Source organism: Daucus carota, chromosome 8, assembly GCF_001625215.2.
Source record: "Daucus carota subsp. sativus chromosome 8, DH1 v3.0, whole genome shotgun sequence".
Classification (NCBI taxonomy): Eukaryota; Viridiplantae; Streptophyta; class Magnoliopsida; order Apiales; family Apiaceae; genus Daucus; species Daucus carota.
Genome location: NC_030388.2, coordinates 4,929,181 through 4,943,069, shown reverse-complemented (window position 1 = coordinate 4,943,069; position 13,889 = coordinate 4,929,181). Strand labels below are relative to the sequence as shown.

Genomic DNA, 13,889 nt, shown 5'->3' with positions numbered 1-13,889 from the left:
TGTTAATTTTAATATGATTTATTTTGTATACAGGAAAATATTATTCATGCATTATCTGTTTGTTCCGTTCAAGCAACTCTTAAGTGAAGACTGTTTATAAAGTATTAAAAAATAAAGGTTGTTACACGCAAGGATAGTTATAGATCGTTATCTCAAGGATTTAATTTAGATGTTTTTGTGCACAATCAATCCAAAAAATTGGAAAAAGGTGACAATGTAAGAATATGATTACGTGTAGAAATTTATTTTCATTTTTTCACCTTGAATTATAGTACGATTTTGCAATTTTATATATTAGTATTGGTATTACATCAAGATTTTTATGATATAAAATTTATTTTATCCTATAAATATTAATTTTAATCATTAATATATTTTTTATAGACAGCCACAAAATTATTATACTTTACAAATATTAGTATTGAATCATTAATATAATTTTTATAGACCGCCGCAACGCGCGACTTATCAAGTAGTTTGTTAAATTATAAAATACACGATCTTAAAAATAGTTCGTACACCGCGTAGTGTGGCTTTGTTGCCTAGTTTTTATAAACCAGAAAGATGAGAAAAACCTTTTTAATAGTTGTTTGCAAATAATTGACGTTTGACTTTCTGACACATACTTTTAAGAGCCTTGACCGCATAGTTAAAATAATTATTTTTTAATTTTTTTCTGAATAAAAATATAAGTTATATACTTTAATTTATAGAAGAAAAAATTAAAAAATAATAATTTTAACGTGGTCAAAGCTCTTATAAGTGTGCCACAAAGTCAAGAGTAGGGCCCGCAAAGGTTGGTTCGGCTGGTTAAAGAGGGGACTTGTATCCTCTTGGTCACAGGTTCGACTCCCGAAGGGAGCGATATTTGTGATTATGCCTCTTCTTGCGTATTGTATGTGCATTCCATTGGCCAACTTGTAATTTACGATACTACATATTCATCATACTAGCCTTTAACCCGTGCGATGCACGGGTTTCCTTTAATATTATTTTATTTTATTATTTATATTATTTTTGTGTAATAAAAATTTAATATAAATGTATTCAAAAAGAGTGTTTTATATTTTAATTTGTATTGAAAGTATATATATTATTAGGTATATATTTACTAATATATACAACTATACAAGTAACCTGCATTATGGTGACATTAGCCTCGTGCCACGGGGGTAAGTTACTAAGATGGTTGATTTTGGACTTGGATGGAGTTGTTGTCTAACTAAGATTAGATGGTTGTTGTGAGTTGATCTTGATTGTGTTGTTGTTTGTCGAAGGGGACGTAAGTTTAAAAACCTGCAGGAATCACTTAATCATAGGGCCCGTTTGGTTAAACTTAAAAAAAGTGATTCCATGCTTAAAGTAAAGAAGTGGAGTAGAAATGAGAAGTAAATAAGTGAATAAAGTGTTTGGAAAAGAAGCAGAAGCTGTGAGAGAGAAGCTAGCATTCTCATCTTCTTAAAAGTGCTTCTACTTCTTTAGACAAACGGGTCAAGAAAAGCAGAAGCCAGAAGCAGAAATTGATTCCGTTTCCCAAACAGCCCCATAGCCATCGTAATGTCAAAATCTTGTTAAGCCTTGTTTTGCTTGTTAAGCCCGAACCAAAATAGCTCCTGAACCTAAGGACTTTATACATGACTAGTTAGTACTTGATTCAAGGATTGTTTTGGTGCAATAAGCATGTTAATATGACTTACGTAAGTTTTAGTGAAACGAGACTGCACTACTTAGTAAACTTTGAGACCTTGATCGGATGACTTAAAGATCAAGATTAAATACGAAACTTGGATGATAAATACTAGGGACAGTTAAGATCAAGTTCCTAAAGGTTTCGTAGTAAATTAGTAATTCGATAAATGGTTTATCGTATGAAAATGCGTAATAAGTTAAAGTGCTTGGGATTCAGGAAGTAACTCAGAAATGGATTTTGGGCTTGTCGAGTATACACCTGGGTTAGTATAAGTGATAGATCTTGAATCTTATAATGATTATTCGTAGATTTTCGGACATATTTTAAGAATTGTTCTACTGGAAATAACTCAAAAACCTCATCTTTCTCAAATATACCTGTAGCATCGGCTTCAACTGCAAAGAAACTGAGACCACCTTGTCAAACAGCACCTACTCCACAATGCCAGGTTGAAAACTGCAACCTGTATCTTTCATCAGCAAAAGAGTATCACTGGAAACATAGAGTTTGTGAAAGTCATTCCAAATGTTCAAAGGTGGTAGGAGATCTAGAACGATTTTGCCAAGAGTGTAGCAGGTAAGCATCTTGTAATATTACTAGTTCTCTGTATGTTCACCTCTGCTTGGTTTTATACTCATGTAGATATAACTATATCTCCAGAGAACAGTACTTTATCTGAACAATATGTTAATGTTTGACTTTAAACTTTTTTCATTCCCTTAATTTTCATTTTTTCTTCTATCATGAACAAACTGGGCAGACACAAATGTTGCTGATAAAAGGATCCATAAAGGCCACATAAATATAGTTAATACAATAACTTGACACAAATCAGAAGGCATGGTAACAAATAACCGCTGCAACAGGAAGATGACACGACTCAGGAAGATGACACGACACGACTGAGTTTTAGAGACCCATACTGAGCAATGCTGAACGACGACAACTCTTGACCTTCTCAACCCTCAAACATGCCTAGTACTCACTGGATCAGTAGACACCTTTAAATTAATTAATAAATCAAGATTCAAGAAGAACCATACAACTAAAAGAAAGAACAAATAGCAAAGTTATCCTTGAGGTTAAATTGATGTTAGTAATTTGACATATCACATAGGAAGTGGACTTGTTAAACAGAGCATGTAATGAGAAATGAATAACCAGGAAGTCTAAATTACTTACTATCAACCAAAAAAAAAAAAAACAGCACTTCCCAAGAACACTTTATTTACACGAAGTATAAAATTTAGCAAGTCAATTCCCATTTCCCATGGTGTACCAAACAAGCACTTAGTAGTTAATATCCTCGTTCCTTAAGTGTCAAAATGTCACATAAAAGGTTCCGCTCATCAAGGTAACCTTTTCCCAAACTTAAAAAGACATCATACACATTAAAATTTTCCAGACATCAAGTTTCAGGGACATCAATGCTTAATCATAACTCTTGGACGCGGATATACCCGCACAACTCCATTCGAATCTGAAAAACAAACAAGAAGATGCATCAAATATAGTTCTAATCACTTTTTTAACAATTTTACTTTTTCTTATTCTCTCCAATTTGATCAGCCCTAGAAAGCAAAGACAAAGGACAAAACAGACCTTTGAGCCTTGTAGCATCATCCTTGTTCAACTCAGCAAAGAAAAGATTGGCTTTTTGCACAGAGCATGCAATACTTTTGCTATACAAAATTTGTAGATAAAAGAGAAAATCAGGCAATACCAACCATCACATAAAAATATAAATAAAATAACCCTTAAAGAACAAGATAATTTTACCAGTCAATTCCTTCGAGTAGTTTAAGGCAATCCTCCACTGTAACTCTGTTAGCTTCCACGACCACGCGATATACCTAAGTCAAACATGATATACAAAATAAAAAAAACAAACAACAAAAAACATGTATAGTACACTAGTACAACACTAAATCAACACGTAAGCCATGCAAAGACAGGGGAGGATCTTTCAGTTCTAGAATTAAAGTGGCAACAACTTGCTGCTGATTTAAAAAAAATGAGGGGTATGATAGTAGGTGGTAAAATATTGTCAACATAGATTTAAAATTGTTTGTAGCTTAAAGCATCTCCAAACAGACTCCTAGTTCCTTCTTTAAAAATAATAATTAACATGTTCTAATGTTGGAGTCGCTAGACCTCTCATTTAACCAACTTGAAGGAAAAATTCCACAGCAACTCACTGGTATACATTGTCTTGCACTTCTAAATTTTCTTGCAACCAACTTAGAGGTCATATTCCAGAATTTATTATGTTTTATTTATTAATGCAGATCCTTCCTGAGGAGGTTTATTAGAATATTTCACCTGTTTATAAGATTTGTGGTCACTCTTCTTTCGGGTTTGCAAGTAACAGGAATATTGACCAGTTTATGATTTTTTTAGTCCTTGTCTGATTATATCAAGAAGAAAGCAAAGCAATATTGAAGCCATTGTATCTGTTGGTATTCTAGTCAATAAGCATGTCTGATTCTTTCCTTATATGATTTATACAAAGTTTTTACTCAAGCCTATTGATTAATCTGTTCCAGACGAGGCTCTGGCAATCCTTGCATTTTGATTTCCTTCCTTTTCTTGAATTTGCAATGGAGTTTCTGAATCAGCTCTCAAAGACCCCATTCTCATCACTTATCAAAGTCTAAGGTTTTCGTCAATCCATAAACATTTAAGGTGGGTGTTGATTTTTCTCACTAACTAGTTTCAAAAGTAGCTATCAAAGACTCATTCACATCACTTTTAGAAGTCTTTCTCTCGGTGGATCCATACACTTTTAAGGCTAGTCTTGAAATTTGTAATTGATTTTCTAATGCTCTTAATGGCATTCTATTACAACCCAGATATTAGTAGACAGGCTTATAATGACTAATAATGAAGTCCCAGTACAGGCCTACTATTCAGATAGCTATTGCACCGCAACTCTGCCGGACTTAATTCTAAGAGAGTTAACTGTCACAGCTCGACCCTGTACAAAACAAGCTAAATGCATATGTGAATAGATATTAGTTTTCGATTTTTATTAGGGTGAATATTGATAGCAAGTTTTGGAATTTTATGAGGAAGAAGAGCCCCTAGATTTAATGAGGAAGAGCAACTTATATTTCTAGATTATAGTCAAGACAAGACACTAAGTAAGCACCTCTCGCTGATTTGTACAGCAAAATTTAGATATGTTTTTCCCTTAAAAAGATGTTTTAATAAAGTTTACAGAATTGCATTATTTCTTTCATATTTTCCTGAAGTTGCATTGGAGCTTCAGAAGTAGCTTTGAGTGACTCACCGTCTCACTCTCATCAATTCACAAAGTCTTGATGTTTGTCCATATATACACTTTCATGACCCATGTGCAACTCATATAGCAGTTTTACATTTAATATAATAACAATACTCTATGAGGCGTGTATTTCCGCCATCCCACACGGCCTTATCCTGAAAACGCATTCCAGCTCAAATAGTAGCTATCAGAGACTGATTCTGAATGTTTTATTCTGATTAATAGTCCTGTTCAGTAAAATTTCAGGCTCAGGTTCTTAATTTCTAGTCTCTACTACATGTTGGATGTTAAATAGTATTTAACAGTCAACCCTATTCCGGGATATTTTGTATCTCTAATTGAAGATTTGTGAGAATTCATCTGATTCACACGTCTTATGAACTAAAAAAAAAATCTTAAAAAAACATATTGGACTGCCTTAATCACTTTCAAGCTGTTCCCATCTAATTTCTACTAGGTAAGTTTTAAACTTATATTGTGTTAAATTCTTCAATTCTTTGTTGTGTGTGATTTGATACAATAAAATAAAATTGTTGATACTAATCTTCACTGCAGTCTGTGTGGAAAACTCTTTCACAGTTTATGTCATACCTAATACTAATCTCTATTAAAACAGTTTACACATGTAATATGTATTCCAATAGTTGCATATAAACCTCTTATACTATGAAATTTATAATTTTTCTGCTTAATATTTGCAGATGAGGTCGTATCGATGCCATGTCTTTATACTTGATTTAGCCTGAACAATTGTAATTTTTATGGCCGAAACCAAGTTCCATGTTCTGTTTAATAATCTCTTTGGCCCAATTCATATGGTTGTCGAGTGGTAAGACCATATAATCATTTATGACCAGACAATCAATATTCATTCAAGATTTAGCTAAATTGGATCTTGTTTAACTAGAAGAGTTCAAACTTATTTAGTTAATTGGATCTTGTTTCCTTTTGTCTCTTTTCTGGTGAATGTTCTAATTCTAAAATTCTTTGATGGTTATGGATCTTATAAGTATTGATATACTGAGAAGTACGAACTAGTGTTAGTGTTACACAACAAACTGTCACATATAATACTACTGAACATGGATATACTACTGAACATGTATCATATATTTAGTGAATTAACATGTTCCAATCAGAACTTTCATGGCACCGCAGATTAATAAGGAAACCCACGTAAAATGTTTTACAAACTAACAATAATAATAAACAAGGATGCACTCACCTCACGTCGTTTGGATGCACTCACCTCACCTCGACTGGACTCATCATCATCGCCAACTATCCAATACAAAAATTAAGTTAGGTTGGTAGACGAAAAAAGAAAAAAAGCATATAATCTCACAGAAGGAAACATAAAGTAAAAAGTTAAGGGGGTCGTTACCACATGACTATCAACCTTCACTATATGAGAATTAATAGCTTCTACACAAATACCAGTTATACATACAAGTAGAAAAAAACAAATCAAGACATTCAAAAGTTGATGAAATACTTGATTTACCCTGTAGATCACCATGCAGGGGCGGATGTATAGTATGGAATGGTGTGTCACGTGACACACCATTATCTAAAAAAAAAAAATTCTAGTATATATATATGTGTCCTTCTCTTTGAGCAGCATTCATAAAAAACTGTTAAACTCTATACTTGATAGATCATACTGCTCGCCTACTTGTGCTCTTTCACTTCTCCAGACTCCAATGATCAGATTTAATTTAAAAATCCATCTATCTATCTTTCAAACTCCACATATATATGGTCTAAATTGTTTTGCTTAAATTCGGGTTTCTCAAATTTCAAAAAATATACACTTTGACAAAAAAAATTGGGTTTACAACGTGTTTATGAAAATGTCACAGTAGAATAATTTAATAAAATTCATTGCTTTATTTGCTTGTTGAGTAGTGACAGGATGAAAGGTCGGATTAGTGACACACCATATATTAAATCCTGTATCCGCCACTGTCACCATGCTAAATATATATCTCAATTATATCTTTAAAATATTGTCAATATACTATATTTCTCAAAATTGGGATTTCTCGATTGTAACTCATTGCAGTTAATTTGAAATCTCAAACTAACTCGAATAGCATATAATTATAACGGAGAAAACAATGGAAAACTTACAATGGCGTTGTACACGCGGTCCTCGAAATGATCTCGGTTGCCCTAGCATTTTTAATTGTTCACGATCATCTTGAGGAAAGTTGTAGAACACATGACCATTAGCACAGGAGCTGTGAAAAATCCTAGGAACTCTACTGATGTCGACATCCTCAGGGTAGATTTGATACTGCAGCAAAAGAGGAGAAAAAAATTAAGTAGGCAATGGGTATATGCTTAAACGAAAATAAAAATCGAAACCAAAATTGCATATACCTTCTCCCCGTTCTTGATACCGTCAGTAATCAACTTTTTGTCGACAAGAATCATCTTGCCTACATAAAGTAAATTTCATAATTAGAATGAATACATGAAACTCCCAAATTAAATTCAATACACAGAGAATTAAAAAATCAAAACCCTAACAATCAAAATCAATAAAATAGAATACAAATCAAAACAACTAAAGCGTAACTACTCAACAAGCTGAAAAAGCTTCCCACTGTAGAAAAATTTATCAAATATTTCATGAAAGATAGCAACCAGTATCTCTAAAGAAGCCCAAATTAATCAAAGATTTCACCTTTACTAGAAACCCCGGTAACAAAACAACCTAAATATTGCAAAACTTAAAAAGAATCATTCCAACACTAAAAACATGCACATACACACATACAGCACTGGCATAGTTAAAACAAAACAGATAATACGAACTATGTTAAGTAATAAAGAATCGTCTAAATTAAGGAACAACTTTATTACTAGTATTCTAATAATAGGAGCATATACGTGAAACTAAAGGGTTAAGACATGAAACTGAGAAAATGCATATAATAACCTGAATACATAGTAACATCTAATATGTATACAATGTATTATGCATTGTACATAGGGCACTTCTTGTTCCGCTTAGTATGACCTTCTTGCTTGCACCGACTACATTTGTGACCCGTCCGGAAACTGTCCATCTCGGTCCGTATTCTCACCGACTGCCCCCTTTGGCCTCGCTTTGCTCTTATCTTTCGCAGAACCTCGTTCGGCACCACAGTTCCATACCTTTGCCATGCTAATGGAGTTGCACATCCCAATAGCCGGTTGCTGGTAACGGATATATCATAGGCTCCCACATATTTTGCAAAACGGGAGTGTAGTGGTAAGGACCGATCCACTGCTTCCAGTTTATGGAATTACGATTACACCCAGCAATCAAATGAGAACATGGAAGGCGATGACAGGCCCATTTCCCGCATGTGCAAGTATCCCCTTTGATGTCCACGACCTGTGTGTTTCCGCCCTTTTCCACACCTTTGAACCTATACCTACGCGTCTTTACGGAGAATAAACCACTTTGCCGGTGAAATGTTTCAACATGGTGGGCGTTAGCCCTCTCAATATTGGTTTCCAACATTCTCCTCGCTCGCAGGCAGAGTTCATGACCTTCTTGCATGCTTTCTAGAGCAGCGTTTCTCTCCTTATTCACCGTCCTTACAGTTTTGTAAAAGAGGAATTCCATCATTGCGGTGACCGGTAGGAAGCGAGCTTGTCGAATGTTGCCATTGAAACTCTCCGTCACGTTGGTAGTGGCCTGGCCGTAACGAGCGTGGCCTGTGTCATGACAGATGGTCCACAAGGCAGGATTTATCTCCCGCAAATATGTCAACGCTTGGGGAGAAATGCGGGCAATATGTTTCATGTAAGCCTCGTGCTTTCTTATTTGTGGTGTTCGGCCTGCTAGCCACATGTACATCTTCAACTCATTTCCCGGGTGATGTTTGGAGAAGTTGCTTCTCACATGGTGGAGGCAGTATCTGTGAACACCAAAAGGTTCAGTGAAGCCGTTCCGCTCGTCATTCACTGCAGCGAGGATCCCGGGGGCACGGTCCGATATAATACAAACGCCAAGTCTCTCTCGGCATACATGTCTTCGTAGAAGACGTAGGAACCAGGACCAGTTCTCCGTAGTCTCCTCATCCACGAGGGCAAAACAGATTGGATATTGGTGGTTGTTAGCGTCCACTCCCACCGCAACCAGCAACTTTCCATTGTACTTTCCCTTGAGGAATGTACCATCAATTGAAATGACTGGGCGAGCATGCTGCCAGCCATCAATCATCGCCTTCAAACATCAGAATGCGCGAACAAATACAGATTTGCCAATCTCATTTTGATGTGGAACCGCATCAATCTCATTTTGATGTGGAACCGCATCAATCTCCATTACGCTCCCTGGATTTGTACTTGCCATGACAGACAAGAACCGTGGTAACTCATTATAGGTTGTCTGCCAATTGCCATAAAGGGTCTCCATTGCAGCCATCTTCCCCCTCCACGCTTTGTTGTAACTAACAATGTGCTGGAACTCATCGTTCACCATTGTTATAATGTTTGTTACCCTAAGATTTGGGGTTTGTGAAATCTGTTGAAACGAACAAGTATTAACAATCAAAAGGACAGAAAATCAATGTTAATAAGAGACAATAGGTTGTGCGACTTACGTGTGGAGCAACCAATGACCCTATCATTTTTGCTGAAATCTTCTTATGATCCTGTGTCGGCCTATCCAACAAGCACGTGTGTGTCTGAGGACATTCTGTGATTTCAAACATACCGTGCTGCTTTTTCTTCACCGCCCTTAACTTCCACTTACAATCATAGACTGTACACTTGACTTTGTATTTTTGCGTAGTGCTTTTTTGCACAACAAAGTTCCGATTCATTTTAATATGTGCCTCCTTAACCGCCGAGATTAGAACCTCTTTGTTACGAAACATGGCTCCGACGCCTAACTCTTCAACGGATGGATTGAACCCGTGGGACATGATAGTGTCCACATTGGACACTATCTCAGTCTCGTACTGCTGAGATCCAAACCATGCAGCCTTAGGTACATAAACAGACATATCGCGCGTCTGCAACGAGGTATTCCCCTCTCGGACTTCATCCGAGTCGGCTTCTGAAAAGTCTTCAGATTCTTCCTTAACCTCATCGTGTGACAGATTCCAATCCGAATCGTCACTTGTAGTTAATGCTCGTTCCGTGGCATTTTCTTCATCTTCTTCGTCCCCGTGAAGTGCAAGATTCAGAGCTGCACTTCTGTCCGGCGTTTGACGAGGCGGCGACAATTGTGTGTCCTCCTCAACAACTTCTTCAACGTCAAAACGTCCCGTATTACTAGAGCCCCCGACAAACTGCCCTACAGTCCCGTAGTTGTAGCCACTTTGGAATACGCTATTTGACAATCCGGCCATAGACCCCAACTCGCTTCCTCCATAGTCGCCACCGTAACCCCCCCCATAGTTTCCTGCATAGTTCCCATCATATTGTTGGCTATCAAGAAATGTATGCGTCTGCCCAGATTGTTGGGTCCATGGGGCTTCATAGGGTTGGCTTTGCTGAGCAACACTCTCAGCTTCAACAAACATCCATACGTCTCCCATCCCGTACAGAAATCGGCCGGGGATGCTTAGCATCCTCCTCACATCGTCGTCCGACCTAATGGACTTGACAAAATATCCTATTACGAGGTTACCGACACCAAGTCTAGGATATTTGAAACTGAGTTTCAAATTCCAGTGATGCCTACTTATGTTCATAACCTCATACACAATATCGTGTAACTCTTCCAATGTAGTGCCGAATTTGATAAACCTCATCTCTTTTGGATCAGCCGTATAGATAACATCGTTATCTTGCTTGACGATTTCACCGCCCCAGAAGATGTTCACGTTTACGTAGCCTGCCATTATTGTGGTTGTGTGTGTTTGTGTGCTTCTCTATTTTTTGAAGAGTTTCAAACTGGATTTGCTATGGTGGTTGTTGTGTTTAGCTGTGATTCAATATGCATGGAGAGCTGCAACATATAAAGAGACCATTGAATAATTGCTGCTTCACAAGTGTAATAGTGCATAGGATGTGACTATACGTACACACCCTTCAAGTGAATAGTAGCTGCAATTACATAGGATGTGACCATACGCATACTGTGCATGAGCAGGAGGAGTTATAATTGCTCCTTTGATAAAAGGGGTTGCAGCAAATCCTGCACACCCTTCAAGAAAAATCTCATAATTCCACTATATTTTGCTGTAAAAAAAAGGCTGGCTCATTGAATAATTGCTGCTTCACAAGTGTAATAATGCATAGGATGTGTATAGAAGAACAATAGCTCCAATTTATTAGGATATGACCATACGTATCCAATGCAACACACACTTAGTTAACTGTTTGATTTAACTATAGTTACTCATCACTCCGGATTATTATTCTGATAGTGTAATGTCGTCCGAGGATGATTAAGTGGTCTTTATTTTCGTCGTGATTGTTTTCTCCTTTTCAGTTTAAGTCGTATTATCGTTGTTTTAATATTCTCTATGAAAAAAATTGCTCAATTATCACTTCAACTCATTTTATATGCCAATTAAACTAAAATAAATTTACTCAATTATCACTTCAACTCATGACATTTTTAATCAATAAAATAATATCATTTCAATATTTACAAAACAACCAATTATATGTACATTTTTTTTAAATCAAATAAACCCATTATATGTAATTTTTTTGTAAACGAATTTTTAGTATTTTTTATATTTACATTTTTTTAAAAATGAAATAAACTCATCATATGTGCAAGTGATACGAGGCAAATGAGAAGTTTAAAGCCCTTATATGTTCGCCCTTGGAAGGGGCAAACATATAAAAAATTTTAGTTATGTTCGCCCTTGGCAGGGGCGAACATATAAGGGATTTCATGTAATGTTCGCCAAGGATTTAGGGTGGTCAGTTTTGTGAAGTGGAAAAAAGGGTGGTTAGTTTTGTAAAGAAGTTGTTCAGGGTGGTTAGAAATTGAAAGGAGCCCAAGAAAGCATATGAAACAGAAGAGGAGGCGGCACAATTTACAAGAAATGATACAAAGTTTTGAGTCATTTGAAAATTAAGATTGTATATTGATTTGAACTTGTAACATTTTCATATGCAAAATATTACTCCCTCCGTCCCTTTTTATCTGTCCATTTTGGAAAAAAAAACACATACCAAGAAATAATTGATTGTATAAACTTTTTTATTAAATACCTCTAATTAATATCTTGAAAATGGTGGAATACCCTTACTTTATGTCTTGAAAACATGAATTCAACCAAGTTGTAAATAAGTCAAGCCTTGAAAATTGAAATTATGGAGATATATTTGAAAAACTATCATTAAATTAGTTTTGAAAGTATAAATTGACAGATAAATAAGGACAAATTTTTACTTTCAAAGTGGACAGATAAATAGGGACGGAGAGAGTGAATGAAAAATACTTCTGAAATATTTTATGACTTAATTAAAAATATAAAATCACATTTTTTTATTAAGTAAATATGAAAATCGATCAAATAAAAAAATAATTTGGAATTCAATTTTTAAAATGAGTATAATATTTTTGAAATTATCCCACCTAAATTTTCTGAGGTAAAAAAAAATATATCTCATAAAAATACACGAGGGTGTTAACAATATTTCTTAGATAATATCACCTATATTTTATGAGATAAAAAAACTCATATACACACACACACACACACGAGAGTATTGGTAATGTTTCTGAAATTATCTCACCTAAATTTCCCAAAATAAAATAGATCTAATATAAATTTTCCTCATGAACTTTATTCTATTCTAAAATTCACTTAATATTTTCTTTAAACAATGTCTTTACATTTTGTAAATTTAATATATTCATCTTATTTTAAAATTCTGTCAAAATCCATTAGTCGTTAAAAGATCATATCATATAACAATTATAATTAGCGATTTATATCATTGAAGATCAGTAACTCTTAATTACACAATTATAATATATTTTTCCATATCACAGTTTATAACTACGCTCAGAGACAAAAATATCGATTAGTCCTTAAATGGTCATATCATTTAACAATTATAATCACAAAATTTCATCATAGTAATAAGAGCAATAAATATTATATTATATACATTTTGTATCTTCTGTGCCAAAATAACATATATAAGTCGTACTTAAAATATTATTTCGTCTAAAAAAATATTGATTAGTCATTAAAAGATCATATCATCTAACAATTATAATCAAAAAATTTCATCATTGTAATAAGAGCAATTAATATCAATATAATATTATATTATATGCATTTTGTATCCTACATGAATTATTCTGTGCCAAAATAACACATATAAGTCGTACTTAAAAAATTAGTTCGTCTAAAAAAATATCGATTAGTCATTAAAAGATCATATTGAAAGGCATATGTTCAGCCTATTTGTATTTAAAGAGGTACAACTCAATTCAGATAAGAAAGCTCAGTAAATAGCAAGTCATCGGAATCCGTACGAAGAACGTCAAATGATTTATTGGAATTATATGTCAGATAAATTCCAGGATGCTGCTGCACACCACTGAAAGAAGTTCATTAATATGTTCAAGCCTCAGTGCACAAATAATCTTTTGTGGCACGTCCAGGAGTTCAGAAGATATAAAGTTTCTATACTTTATTTTATCAGAAGATTCCATTTAATGAAGAAGTACTTACAAGACGAAGACTCGACGAACAAATCAAATTCTTAATGTTTATTTGACAAAGAATATTTGATTTAATTAGATACAGATGAACCAGACAGTACATCTGTGTATCAGTTATTCAAATTGAATATTTGAAGTCAAGCAGAGTTGGTGGTTCGTTCGTTCGACTGATCAAGACGGAGTTTTTAATGTTTAAAGAAGACGGGAAGCAATTCTACTGATGAATGGGTGATTAAATATTTAATAGATTATTTCAAGCTGCC

The 13,889-nt window shown here is 34.7% G+C and overlaps 2 protein-coding genes across 2 annotated transcripts; both read right to left on the bottom strand.

The window, feature by feature from the left end:
* Window positions 1-2,084: 2,084 nt before the first annotated feature.
* LOC135148403 (uncharacterized) lies at window positions 2,085-7,864 on the bottom strand. The gene is made up of 5 exons (XM_064083537.1): window positions 7,362-7,864; window positions 7,110-7,275; window positions 6,202-6,257; window positions 3,293-3,543; window positions 2,085-3,170 (listed from the first exon to the last, which is right to left on the bottom strand). The coding sequence occupies exons 1-4, from the start codon at window positions 7,413-7,415 to the stop codon at window positions 3,466-3,468; spliced, it is 354 nt and encodes a 117-aa protein (XP_063939607.1). The 5' UTR covers window positions 7,416-7,864; the 3' UTR covers window positions 2,085-3,170; window positions 3,293-3,465.
* Window positions 7,865-8,151: 287 nt separating this feature from the next.
* On the bottom strand, window positions 8,152-9,198 carry LOC108198044 (uncharacterized). Its single transcript, XM_017365826.2, has one exon. It carries the CDS (start codon window positions 9,196-9,198, stop codon window positions 8,152-8,154), a length of 1,047 nt encoding a protein of 348 aa, XP_017221315.2.
* Between the last annotated feature and the right edge of the window lie 4,691 nt (window positions 9,199-13,889).

Coding starts and splice junctions, on each gene's coding strand:
- LOC135148403 (XM_064083537.1), bottom strand. CDS start 7,415: ATGATTCTTGTCGACAAAAAGTTGATTACTGACGGTATCAAGAACGGG. Junction 6,258..7,109: donor ACCGCGTGTACAACGCCATT/GTAAGTTTTCCA, acceptor TGTATTGGATAG/TTGGCGATGATGATGAGTCC. Junction 3,544..6,201: donor GTGCATCCAAACGACGTGAG/GTGAGTGCATCC, acceptor TGTTTGACTTAG/GTATATCGCGTGGTCGTGGA.
- LOC108198044 (XM_017365826.2), bottom strand. CDS start 9,198: ATGATTGATGGCTGGCAGCATGCTCGCCCAGTCATTTCAATTGATGGT.